At 41.4% G+C, this 12,448-nt stretch overlaps 2 protein-coding genes across 2 annotated transcripts in view; one reads left to right on the plus strand and one right to left on the minus strand.

Moving 5' to 3' along the window:
• LOC129363100 (protein shisa-8) overlaps window positions 1-12,448 on the minus strand; it is a 281,634-nt gene that overhangs the window by 74,913 nt on the left and 194,273 nt on the right. The window lies entirely within an intron of this gene.
• The window catches only part of myo15aa (myosin XVAa), a 36,420-nt gene continuing 26,507 nt past the window's right edge, over window positions 2,536-12,448 (plus strand). Inside the window, exons 1-18 of the mRNA XM_055034938.1 lie at window positions 2,536-2,754; window positions 3,069-3,151; window positions 3,267-3,330; window positions 4,264-4,373; window positions 4,713-4,787; window positions 5,923-6,013; window positions 6,151-6,156; window positions 6,509-6,612; window positions 6,704-6,767; window positions 6,841-6,954; window positions 7,042-7,203; window positions 8,152-8,265; window positions 10,037-10,095; window positions 10,182-10,305; window positions 11,001-11,096; window positions 11,235-11,366; window positions 11,446-11,571; window positions 12,299-12,376. Of these exons, the coding sequence (XP_054890913.1) occupies window positions 2,551-2,754; window positions 3,069-3,151; window positions 3,267-3,330; window positions 4,264-4,373; window positions 4,713-4,787; window positions 5,923-6,013; window positions 6,151-6,156; window positions 6,509-6,612; window positions 6,704-6,767; window positions 6,841-6,954; window positions 7,042-7,203; window positions 8,152-8,265; window positions 10,037-10,095; window positions 10,182-10,305; window positions 11,001-11,096; window positions 11,235-11,366; window positions 11,446-11,571; window positions 12,299-12,376 (1,806 nt within the window). The 5' untranslated portion in view covers window positions 2,536-2,550. The remainder of the gene's footprint in view (window positions 2,755-3,068; window positions 3,152-3,266; window positions 3,331-4,263; window positions 4,374-4,712; window positions 4,788-5,922; window positions 6,014-6,150; window positions 6,157-6,508; window positions 6,613-6,703; window positions 6,768-6,840; window positions 6,955-7,041; window positions 7,204-8,151; window positions 8,266-10,036; window positions 10,096-10,181; window positions 10,306-11,000; window positions 11,097-11,234; window positions 11,367-11,445; window positions 11,572-12,298; window positions 12,377-12,448) is intronic.

Here is a 12,448-nt window from a genome sequence, read left to right on the forward strand (position 1 = left end):
CGAAGTCCACCTTCTTCCCCAAGATTGTCTTTCAGGCAGCAACCTCCTCCAGATGCAGTTCATCTGCCCCCTGTGAGACCACATTTGTTTCAAGAAAGAAAACAAACATCTTTGATGAGGGGTTCTCCTTCTCCACCTCTTCCTTCTCCACAAAGGCAGAGCCCAATTCAGCCTGTGTCCCGTTCTCCACCAAAGTCTTTCCGGCCCGCTTCTCCCCATCATGCCCCCTCCCCTTCACCTTCACGGGTCTCTTCTCGACCCCTTCCAACTCGCTCCTCTACCCGCAGGCTGAGAGGAGGTCCTAGAGTGAGAAGCCATGTCCCTATGGGAGCTGTGAAACCCTCACCAGCTAATCCCTATTTACAAAGACGCAGTAGACCTGGACCCCCAGTAACTCAGCAAGTAGCCCCTTTTAGGTCATCTATACATAGAGGCCCTGCCTCTCCTTCAGGAGAAATGGGTTCTGGAACAACCATGCTAGCTAGATCAAACTCTCGGCCTGTAGGTTTAAGGGAAACCAAACGAACTAGTAGTGTCCAAGGAGCCTTCCACAGACCTGTTGGTCGTGGACAGCCTTTAGTACGAATGCCCAGAAACCAACCATCTCTTCAATCAAGACAGTCAATCAGCTCTTCTCCAGCAGTGCGCCCATTATCTCCCCAGCCATCTTTAAAACAAAGTGGTCCTGTTTCTCCACAGCCATCGATCCGAAGGCTCCAGAGTAGACCCCAATCTCCACAGCCCCTGCCACATAGATCTCCTCTGCCCTCCCGTGCTGCTTCTCCCATGTATCATATGTCTCACCCAGCTTCTCCCTTACCTCATCGATTAGTAAGACCCCACAGCCTGGGGCCAGCTTCCTTTCAACCTCTTGTGCCTCAGTCTAATTTTACTCATGGTGTCCACCTACCATCTCAGGGGATTACTCAGCATAACTACACACTAATGGACCCAGGTCCATCTCCCATGCTTACCAACGCCTTACCAAGTTCTCAGGTTCTCCCTCAACAACTACCACCATCCCCTCATTTGGGGCGCACACTCCATAATCCTTATTTGCAAAATGCTGGCATTACAACACCTTTGCAAAGGATCCCTTCTCCCATACCAGGAATGCAGGGGGATGAATCAATCATTGCACAAGAGTCCCAGATGGTCAACCCATATGGGCCTCAGGGTTTATCCACTGCTTTGATGCAGAATTCCCGTTTACGCACCGCCTCATTTTCATCCCCTCTACAGCACAGTGCCAATCTCCATACAACTGTCCTGCCTCCCTCACATCCCCCTCAAACAGCAGCATCTTCCCCTCTTACCTCTCCACACTTGTCCTCCGCTATGCTTACCTCTCAGCTACGTAATGCTTCCTTTGCATCTCCTTTTCAGCAACATCTATCTCCAGCTTCAGCCTCACCAGCTCCAGCTTCCATCACACCTCCACAAGGAAGTGTTAGAGGTAGCTCCCCACTTTTCTCTGGAGGACTGCGAACTTCCCAGATTCAAGGATCAATGTTCAAGCTTCCAAGTGGTACTTTGGCAATGTCTAAGGGTCCTGTGGAAGTCACAGGTACAAATGTCCCTGGAGTTGGTGCTAATAATGGAAGGCTTTCCCCCTCAGTGCTCTCCAATGCTCTTCAGAACCCACATCTACGTCAAGCCACATATAGACTACCTGATGGCTCATTGGTTACCAGAAATGAACCTGTTGAACTTGCTCCAGATCCTTCCCCTATGTCTTCCTCTATGTTGTCCTCTGCCCTGTTAAACTCTAATGTGCGTAAAGCTACATATAGGTTACCAGATGGAACTTTGGTCACTAGAAATGAGCCAGCCCCTGTGTCTTCCTCCCCCATGCTCTCCTCAGCCATTCTTAATTCAAATGTCCGAAAGGCCTCTTATCGACTACCAGATGGATCATTTCTTACACGTCCAGGAGAGAATGTGGAGACTGCTGAGAATGCATCCTCTTCACTAGGGCTGTCCAGTGCTCTGATGAACACAAACCTCCGCAAGGCAAAGTTTCAACTACCAGAAGGATCGTCTCTGTTTCCAAAAAATCAACCTCAAAGTCCTTCAAGCCCTCTCCTTTCTGGTGCTTTGCTAAATAGCAACATCCGTGGTGCTTCATACAATCTCCCAGACACATCATTATTGAGGCAACGTGGTGCTGCTAATACTCCTGAGCAACGTTCACTTGATCTCTCTAATGCTCTCCGCAACCAGAACCTCCGATCTTCTTCCTACCGCCTGCCAGATGGAACACTCATGACACGCTCCCAGGCTTCTTCTTCACCTCAATCGCTTGACCTGTCAAAGGCATTATCAAAGAACCCAAACCTTCGTGGAGCAAATTACCGTCTCCCTGAAGGTAATATCATGACACGGCTTGGGGCCCCCAGCGCTCCACAACCTCTTAACCTTTCTGGTGCTTTACGGAAATCTCACCTACAGGGGGCTTCTTTTCGCCTTCCTTCATATGCTGTAGTATCACCACATGTCCAAGGAGCTGGACCTGAACAGCACTGGGCACAAGGTTCAGGAGCGGACGTCATGCAAGAAGATCTAGATGTTTGGGGGGCAGAGAGGGTTCTCCCTCATGGGACAGTGGAGAACCTCAACAAGTGGTCAATGTACGGAGATGGAGAATTTCCTGAACACACCCAGAGTCTAATGAGACAAAGACCTGAAGGGGAGGGACCAGGGCAGTGGAATCTGAACAGAGAGGGGGAACCTCAGGGGCAATGGTATGACAAGGTAATGATCTAGAATGATTTAACAAATGCTGCCATGCTATAATTACATTAAACAACAATTATTTTCTGCATGATATCAATGAAGCTGAAAGACAAGCATTGGTTGTAGGGTTTGTTGAGGATAATAAAACATAAGGAAGCATTTGCAAACAAGGTTGCAAATAAGTCTAACATTACTGATGGATGGTAAACCACAAGTCAGAAGAAAAAAGTTAATTAAAATTTTTCTCTAAAGCATCTGTCCAAGTTTGTCAAATTCAGGCCTGTGTTTTCACTTGATGTTCTGATTTCTGTCTGTATACACTTGAATTATAGATGTACTCAATCAGAAGCATGCCCACAATCACTCACCGGGACTTCAGGGAGGAAGACGGTGTGGAAGACATGACGCAGTTAGAGTAAGTTTTCACTCAAATGGCAAAAATGTACAAACCTTCCTCTCTGATATTAAGCAGGGTCAAACAACAAATACTGAGGAAACCTAAAAGACAAACCTGCTTTGTGTTTTTTTAGTGAGATGCATGAGGGAGCTGTTTTGCTGAATTTAAGGACAAGGTTTGACAGACAGCTTATTTACGTAAGTACTGACTGAAAGGTCCTATAAGAAATTATTTGACTCCATAAAGATTTTTAAAAAATTTACGTGGTATTGCATTTTATTTTTCTAGGCCTGTCACAATAATCAATAAGTCAATTAATCACATAATGAAATAAAACAAATTCAATAATTTCTAAAAATAAATCTTAAGTTTGGCCCTAGGATTAGTGTAGGATTTTGGTGGTTGGGAGTTTAATGTGATTTGTACCAAAAACTGGATGATAAAAGTTTTCAGTCTGGAGTTTTGGTCTCAACTAAACCGCTTTTTTTTTTTTTTTGAAGGCTTCATAATTAATTTTATTTGTTGTTTTGTTGATTTATTTTGGATATTTAAAATGTCTTCATTTCCTGTGTTACATGCTCATTAGAATTGAAACTTTATTGATCTTTGAGAATGTTTTCTTGCGTTATTATTCGATTATTGTCATGATATTACTGGCAAATTGTCTCAAAACAATAATGGTATTGCTTATCGCAATAACTTCTGGGACTATTAGTTGTCAAGAAACAGTTATTGTGACAGGCCTACATTTTCAGTTATTAATAACCAGTAATGATCAGTACGCCCTCTGATTGAAAAAAACAACAACATGCGTACCTGGTTATATTGGAAAATATAATTAACATAATAAATGGATGGAGAAAACAGCTTTCATGCAGAATTTGAAAGAACTGGTAATGAGCCTATGCAATTATTGCAATTAGGCCCAGTTAGGTTTGAATAATCTTATTTACATCATTTCAAAACCACATTTTGTTTTTTTATTAAATTTTCTTTATCGAATGATGTGACAAGAAAAAAAAAAGGAAATCTGTAAAGGGTCATATCCATTCTTTTATTCACAGGACTATTTAAATATTTGTATTCAGTTGTCTGCTTCACTTATGTCACTCTTTACTCATCTCATCCAGACATACATAGGCAGCATACTGGTGTCTGTGAATCCCTACAAGATGTACAACATTTATGGAACTGACGTTGTGCTGCTGTACAAGGGTCATGCTCTGGGAGAACACCCTCCGTAAGTAAAGTTTAGGGTCATAGCAAGTATGCAAAACAAAAAAAGAGGCCAGGATTTTCCAGTATGCTTACAGTACTGATTAAGATTGTTACAAGTGCAAACTATTTCTTTAAAATGTACTACAAAAACATATTGGAACATAATGGGAATCTGATATCTGCATATATCAGATAAAAGTGTGGATAGGAGTCATCTTCCATGTTCCTCCTTAATGCAGTTGAGTTGAAGCTTCTGGCTGAAAACATTTAAAGAAAAAAATAATCAGGTGCTTTTTGTGTTCTTCTGATTTCAAATGTTCTCAGTTAGTTGACGTTTTTACCTCTGCCTTTTGTCTCGCAGGCATTTGTTTGCCATAGCAAATGCTGCTTACTCCAAAATGATGGATGCCAAAGAAAACCAGGTCATAATAATCAGGTAGGAAATGTGTTCACTTTAAATCGTTTAAAGTTAAACGAATTAATGGCATAGGTATTTTGTGTAGTAGAATGACCTAAATCTAATTAAGAGTCTGTGACAAAGCTTGAAAATCGTTCTGTACACAAGCTTTCTATTGGGCTATGCTTTTCGGATTTTTTTATGTAAAAAAAAATAAGTTAACAAGTATGAAACCTTTTGATTCCACTTCACAATTATACAGCTATTTGTGCTGATAAAAAAAAAAAAACAATAAAATGCATTCATTATGTGGCACAATATAAGAAAAGTTTGACATTTTCCAAGCCAAATTCCTTTTAGAAACATTGGGAATGCTTGGATATGAAGGGTTTGTGTAGAAATGAGCAGAAATTGGCACCTGACACAAAAAGACCTCTCACACGACTCGAACACTTTAGCCATATTTGGAAGGAGACACCTGTAAGGGAAGCCCAACAAGGTCTGGGCCAGGAGCAGATCGTCTTTCAGAGGTTTGAATCTTCGTGTGTGGACCATCGGTTTGTGGGTGTGTGTGTGTGTGTGTCAGCGAGTGCGTGTCAAGGGCTAACTGAGGTCGAGTGTTCAGTGACCATTAATGGCCTGATTCTTACCCAAGCAGGCTGCGAGCTGAAACCTTATGCTGGAAAGTTGTGAAGGTGCCATAGTCCCTTAAACACACAAAACACACAATGATGGTACTTAGTGCTAATCCCTTGGCAGTGGCACAGCACTGGCTGGTTGTGTGTTGGCCGAGCTGCATGTGAGAGACTGTTTCGGATACTTTAATTTAACAGTGGAATTGAGTCTTTGCCTAATGTGAGCTGAAGGGAAGTGTTCATGTAACTTAGTCGATTAAGTCAAACACTTAATGAGCACCAACAGGGCGATAATGAGAATCAAATAATTGAAGTCTTTAAGTAAAGAAAAAGCTCTTTGTGTTTTTGGGAGATTTGTGTTTTTTACCGCCAGGATAGCAGGATTATTATCGGGGGTCTCAGTTTGATGACCACTAATTAGTTACCTTGCTAACTAAATATTTAGTGTTAAGTTTTGTATATGTTATACACCTATTAAAGAGTCTTTAAAAAGTTAATGGGTGGTGGATTGTGAGTAACAGAGTTTTAATGTGTTTTAGTGGGGAGAGCGGGTCTGGAAAAACGGAGGCCACCAAACTCGTGCTTCGCTACCTGGCGGCAATAGATCACAATTCAAATCCTATGCAACAGGTATGAACACACATCCTGACTTATACAAAGTGATGCTGATATACTTTGATGGACCAAATTATGTGGATTTGTAATCCCTCTCTCCGTGTGTTTGTCTCATCTTTTTTTAAATCTATGATGGCTTTTCATGAGGAAAGATTGAGGTAGTCGTCCTTTCTGCATGTCCTTTTACCACTCGTCTTACCTTCTGTTACTTAGCATTTAAATATGTGATGTGTTAGTGTCCTTGTTTTAGTATCTCCACTTCAACACTAACAATGTTTTGAGTGATTGTTACTGTGGCTTGTGTTTTGTTATTTTTTTGCACAAAAGGTCTTGATGCACATCTTGTTGAGATTTTTTCTTTCCCTTTGCTTTGTTTAAGACTAAGTCGTCTTCCTGATTTCTGGGTAGTGTGTGTAAAAATGTTAGTTGACAGAGTTTCAGTGTCCGTGTGTGTGTGTGTGTTTCTGTGATCAAAGTGTGTGACTTGCTTTGTGTTTGAATACGTTGTAGATCCTGGAGGCGGCGCCTCTGCTGGAATCCTTTGGAAATGCCAAAACTGTGCGAAACAATAATTCTAGCCGCTTTGGGAAATACATAGAGGTCTACCTGGAGGAGTGAGTACGGAAGACAAATTTTGATTCTTCAACTCCTTTGTAATCCTACTTATGTGTCATCTTTTTTACCCCCTTGTATTTGTTTGTCTAGTGGTATAATCAGTGGTGCCATAACCTCTCAGTATCTGCTGGAAAAATCCCGCATTGTCTTCCAGGTAACTTCTGATACAGCATGATGGTTTTACGTAGTTGGCTGTCTGTGGAATGATCTGTTGATGTCTGCTTCAGGCCAAAGATGAGAGGAACTATCACATCTTCTACGAGATGCTGGCAGGTCTTCCTTCTCAGCAGAAACAGGCTTTCTACCTGCAAGATGCTGAAACCTACTTTTACCTCAACCAGGTATAACACAGCGAGCAACACAGTGTCTTCCTCACAGATCATTTCCTCCAGCTCGCGCTTATGTTTAAACTCTGCCTCTGAATAAAGGGAGGGGACTATCTGATACGAGGAAAGAGCGACGCAGATGATTTCCGACGTCTGCTCTCTGCCATGGAAATCCTTCACTTCACCCCTGAGGACCAGTCAGCCATCTTTAGAGTCCTCGCGTCTGTACTGCACCTGGGCAATGTTTACTTTCAGAAACATGAGGTAATATTCTAGGTTGATTTAGGTTATCACCCTCTCTGCATTTTGTACTTACTTTTGAAATTACTCTTGAGTTAAAACCAAATATTACACTATCCAAATGAGTCTATTAGAAGTAATTGCTTTTCAGCTTTGTTTCTATGAATGGTAGGTACATGGGTTTAACTCTTGCTATTGTGATCAATAGAACATTGATTGGAAAGATGTTGAGCTGACATTAAGCTGCGAGTTGAAGAGCCAGTCCGATATTGAATTTTTTTATCAAACACTTTGACAATGCTGCATTCAATTTGTCTCTAGTCGAAACTGGTAATGAAGTCACACCTGAGTTGAGTGTTTTCTACATGAATGGCAGAAAACCAAAGGGACTTGCTAACTGATGTGACGCTAACTACTGTCAGTAATTGGTATCTGTCACAAAAAGTACCATCCCGTTATACAATAAGTGTAACTATGTGACAAATGGAGGAATATCAGTAACAGTAAGTATTAAACACGATTATTAAGAAATGACTGAGGGATTTTCAAAGATTACTCGAAATTATTTAATGATCTTCATAATAAATCAATTTCCATCAACTATGAAATGATGTTGACATGTCATTTAAATCCTACTCTGCTTTTAAATGACAATCGGGCTTCGTGTTGCGTTCACGGTCCCATTCTTGTTCTCAGACTTGAAAAGTTCCGAGCTTTCCAGTTCGTCTTCTTGTGATTCAAAGCAGATTTAGGGATTAATAACAACCCGGAGTCTCAACACAGGCAATAACTGGTGTTTATTTAAGTCTAACCGTTGGAATGACTTGCAGAAATAAATTATGAAATTTTATTTGCTGAGGTGCACTTCCAAACTCATCTTCAACTCAGCTCCTTCCTCATTTAAGGTTGATTCCCCTGCAGTGATTTCTCAACAGATTGAACACATTTTCCCTTTTCCTTGCTGCACTGGAGGCTGATGGCCAGGAGGTGGCGTCAGTGGTGAGCGCGCAGGAGATCAGGGTGGTGGCAGAACTGCTGCAGATCTCACCAGAAGGACTACAGAAAGCCATTACGTACAAAGTCACGGTCAGTGTCAAACAGGTTGAGTTTTCCGTTTAAGACGTCTATATTTTATTGCAGGATGTGTCGGGGATGACATGTTCTCCTCCTTGTAGTTTTGCTATCACTGCTTAACGTTTGACATCTCCAGTGAAGTAGACTGACTGGTTCATGTGGCAGCCTTGTTGTCTTGCTTACACAGGTGTGGTGACAATGAAAGCATTGTATTGGCCCCAGTGTCCTTTACACAGACACAATTAGATGCTTGTGTGTCAACACACACACACACACACACACACACGGAAAATAGACAACAGAAACTAAGTGCTGTCAGTGATCCTCTTCCATTGTTGTCTACCTGGTTTCCTTTGTTCTATTTCTTTCAGCATTTTCACAATTAACTTTATTTAGAAATTTATTTAGTAAGTTTTTTTTTATGTCTGAAAAGATTGTGTTTTATTTATCCTCTGTATTCCCTGGACAAGATTTTATTTGGTATGCCTCGACCAGTTTAGAGGCTTTTTTCTTTCTTTTTTCTTGCAGTTCTTTTCTGCAAAGCAGCTCAAGCAAAGTCAGATTACATGTGAACGTCAACTATTAAGTTTTGCTCCAGATCCACAGCTTGATCATATCTGGACTTTGACTGGGCCATTTTATCACATCGCATTACTTTGATCTAAACAGTGCCGCTGTAGCTGAAACGTTTTACTTTTCATTGATGCGCCTCACCATTCTGAATCAAAACAGATACCAAGCGACCAATCACCCCTCCTCCGCCTCCTGAAACACAAACAGCAACAAGATGCAAATAAATAGATTTATAAACAGACACTTAAACCTTCTAATGAGATTTTGTCCAAACGTTTTTTTATGTCTTATTTTATGTCATAACCACGAGCGAAACATGGAAGAAAAGTTGCCTTTTGTCTTTCACTCAAGTCTTTCTAAGTGCTTCTCTGAGAAATTTGAAGTCCACTCAAATTTGAATTTCCACAAATAGTTTCAGATAATAGAAAGAAGTCTGATTTTGTCTCCTTTGCAGTAAAGTACAAGTTAAAACATTTTTCTTCTTTGCTCGACATAGATCCTCAGGTAGAAGATTGATTCTTCTTCATATCTTCATCACTGTGGAGCCAAACAAAAGTTAGAGATATGAGGAAAACTCTCTCATCCCTTCATGCTTATAAAACAGGTGCCACAGGGGGAAATCCATGCTTTATCTTTTGTTTTTCACTTGCACATTGGATCCGTGAGTCCAATAATGTTGAAAAAATAGAATAAAAAAATAAATAGTCAAAAATAAAGGCTTTCCCACAAGCCAGCCTAGTTTATCCAATCCGATCAACTTGTAATCCTCCAAGAAGGAAGTGATGGTGGTGAGAGAGAAATCTTATGTCTGCCACCTGCTTATATACACAACACAAGAGCCTTTTGCATTATTCAAACTCTGATTACAAAGGTGCGCATGTAACAGGAGAGGAGTCAGCGCTACCGACTCTTTCCTCTGGCTGGGTTTGTGCGCGCAGGGTGTGTGTGCTGGTCAAGTGGATTTTGGCAAAGGAAGCTCGCGAATCTCAAAGCGCTCTTTATCTGCTGAGTCGATGAGGTGGCGAATAGAAGTGAGACGGAAGAGCTAACAGGAAGCAAAGCATGTGATGGAGACGAGGAGGAGGGAATGCTAAAAAAAAAAAGTGGGAGAATAAATGCAGTGAAATAGCTTCCCCAAAATCTTTTAAGTTGACTGAAATGCATTAACCTGATCCATAAATGGGTATTTTTGCTCCGTTTTCTTCCACAGGAGACAATGAGGGACAAAATCTACAGCCCTTTGAGTGTGGAAAATGCTGTTGATGCCAGGTGAGAGAAAATAGGTGACAAGATCCAACCCTGGTAGTTCACACATAAGACCCTCCTGACTGTAGAAATTCATTTTGACCTTTTAGAGATGCTGTTGCCAAGATTCTGTACTCGCTTATCTTCCATTGGTTAACCGAGAGGATCAACGCTCAAGTGTACCCTCGCCAACACAGCCTCTCCATCTCTATTCTGGACATTTATGGGTTTGAGGTAGGCGAGTGTTGCAGATTTTGTATTCTGTTGGGGAGAGTTAAATAAAAACTGTCAGGAGTTTTGCCTAATTTTCCTTTGCCGAGAGCTGCTACACAGATGTCATGGGAAAAACCCCCAACGTGATGACTCTGATTACAGGAAGTCGCAGCCTGAATTTAGCACAATAGGTTGCTTGTTTTGAATCCCGTTATCACACCAGGCAGACAGTTTCCAGAAGCCATCAATTCAGAGCAGGCTGTGTATAACTCCCAGGTCTGAATGACCTGGGAATATTATGTCCCATCAAACACACTATCATTAAAAATACTAAACTAAAGAATTACTACATAGATCTTTGACTTAGGTATTTATTCTCTCCTCATAGCTCACTGATGTATATTAAAAATAGCCAAACGGGTTAAGAAATCAAGGCTTTGCTAACAATAAGGATTTTTTAAATCTGTACAGTGTGGTTTATATTACTTGACTAACTTTGGTTATTCTAAAGTGATCTCAATGTAAAAACAATATAACGGTTTAAGGGTTTGTTCAAGTTTTGCGAAACCTGCAGCTCATTCAGCACACCGGTCTGCAGAACCACGAACCGCTCTCTAATGTTCCTGTGCTCAACTTTAGAGATCAGATCCTGAATAATCATCCGATCGGAAGATCACACGTGAAGAATCACCTGCTGTGTGTGTTTGTGGCGACAGGATCTGGCCTTCAACAGCTTCGAGCAGCTCTGCATCAATTATGCAAACGAATACCTGCAGTTCTTCTTCAACAGGATCGTATTCAGGGAGGAACTGGTGAGTCGGCGTCACGCCTGCAGAGTGGCTCGATTTCACACACAGACTTCCTGAGAAACTCGGATCGCGCAGAAAGCAGCGACTGCATGCGCAGAGATGTAAAACGGATCCCGTCTGAAACATGTGATCCCGCTGCAGGAGGAGTACAGCAGAGAGCAGATCCCGTGGCAGGACATCACATTTAGCGACAACCAGCCCTGCATCGACATCATCGCCGCTAAGCCTCATGGGATACTGAGGATTCTGGACGACCAGAGCTGTTTCCCTCAGGTGAGGATTGTTGCACCGTGTGCAGCATGTGCAAAATACACAAATGATCAAAGTGTGAGTCGTGCTAATTTGTTGCCAGGCAACAGACCACACTTTTCTGCAAAAGTGTCACTATCACCATGGCCACAATCCGCTGTATGTGAAGCCAAAGATGCCGCTCCCAGAGTTCACCATCAAGCACTTTGCTGGTCGGGTCACCTACCAGGTACTCAGCTGCTCCTAGCTCATCATTTAGATATTTCAAACCATCCATCCATCCTCTAACACCCTTGTACTTAGTGGGGTTGGGAGAAGTGCTGATGCTCATCTCCAGCTAACTATTTCAGACCAAAATTATGAATTTCAAAAAACCTCCAGCAATCGAACCGCTGGAGTTTTTTTAGTCAACTCCAGGTTTCTTATAACACAAAATAAGTCATTTATAAAAGTTACATTATCAAGAAATGTTCACTGTTTCCTAAAGTTATACCCCGACCTGAACTGTGTTTGAGTGCATTTGTTTACAGATCTTAGGGTCAATGCTTTAAAAGTACCTTTTATTGCATTTACAGCTAAAAATCTTGCATGAAGGCCAAAAAGCTTTCTTTTTCTGAACTGGGCAAAGCTCTACTTACCAGCTGGAGGAGTTATTAAGACATTTGGTTGCACTAGATTGTATTTGGGTGTATTTGATTAAGAGGGCTCAATATAAATACAAATTCCACCTTTTAGATTCAAGCTATTTTGCAAAAACACCTTTTTTTTAATGAAATAACTGCATTAATGCCCTACTTTGTGTTGGTTTATCTCTTTTTAAAAAAAAAAACATTAAAGTTTGAGGTTGTAACATGAAAAACACTGGAAATGTGCAGGGGCCGTGAAAACTTTTCCAAGTCACAAAATGTGGGTCTGTTTATATTTTATCATGTGATAATGCCAGCTGTCTGATCCAGGTTTATAAGTTCCTCGATAAGAACTACGATCAGGTTCGGCAGGAAGTGTTGGACCTGTTCATTCAGAGCAGAAACAAGGCAAGTCCAAAACTGACGTCTAATAAAATGTACACTCAAACTGATAAGTTGAATAAAAGCCGTGTGTGTGTG

Source organism: Poeciliopsis prolifica, unplaced genomic scaffold (assembly GCF_027474105.1).
Source record: "Poeciliopsis prolifica strain line A6 unplaced genomic scaffold, Auburn_PproV2 SCAFFOLD010, whole genome shotgun sequence".
NCBI lineage: Eukaryota > Metazoa > Chordata > Actinopteri > Cyprinodontiformes > Poeciliidae > Poeciliopsis > Poeciliopsis prolifica.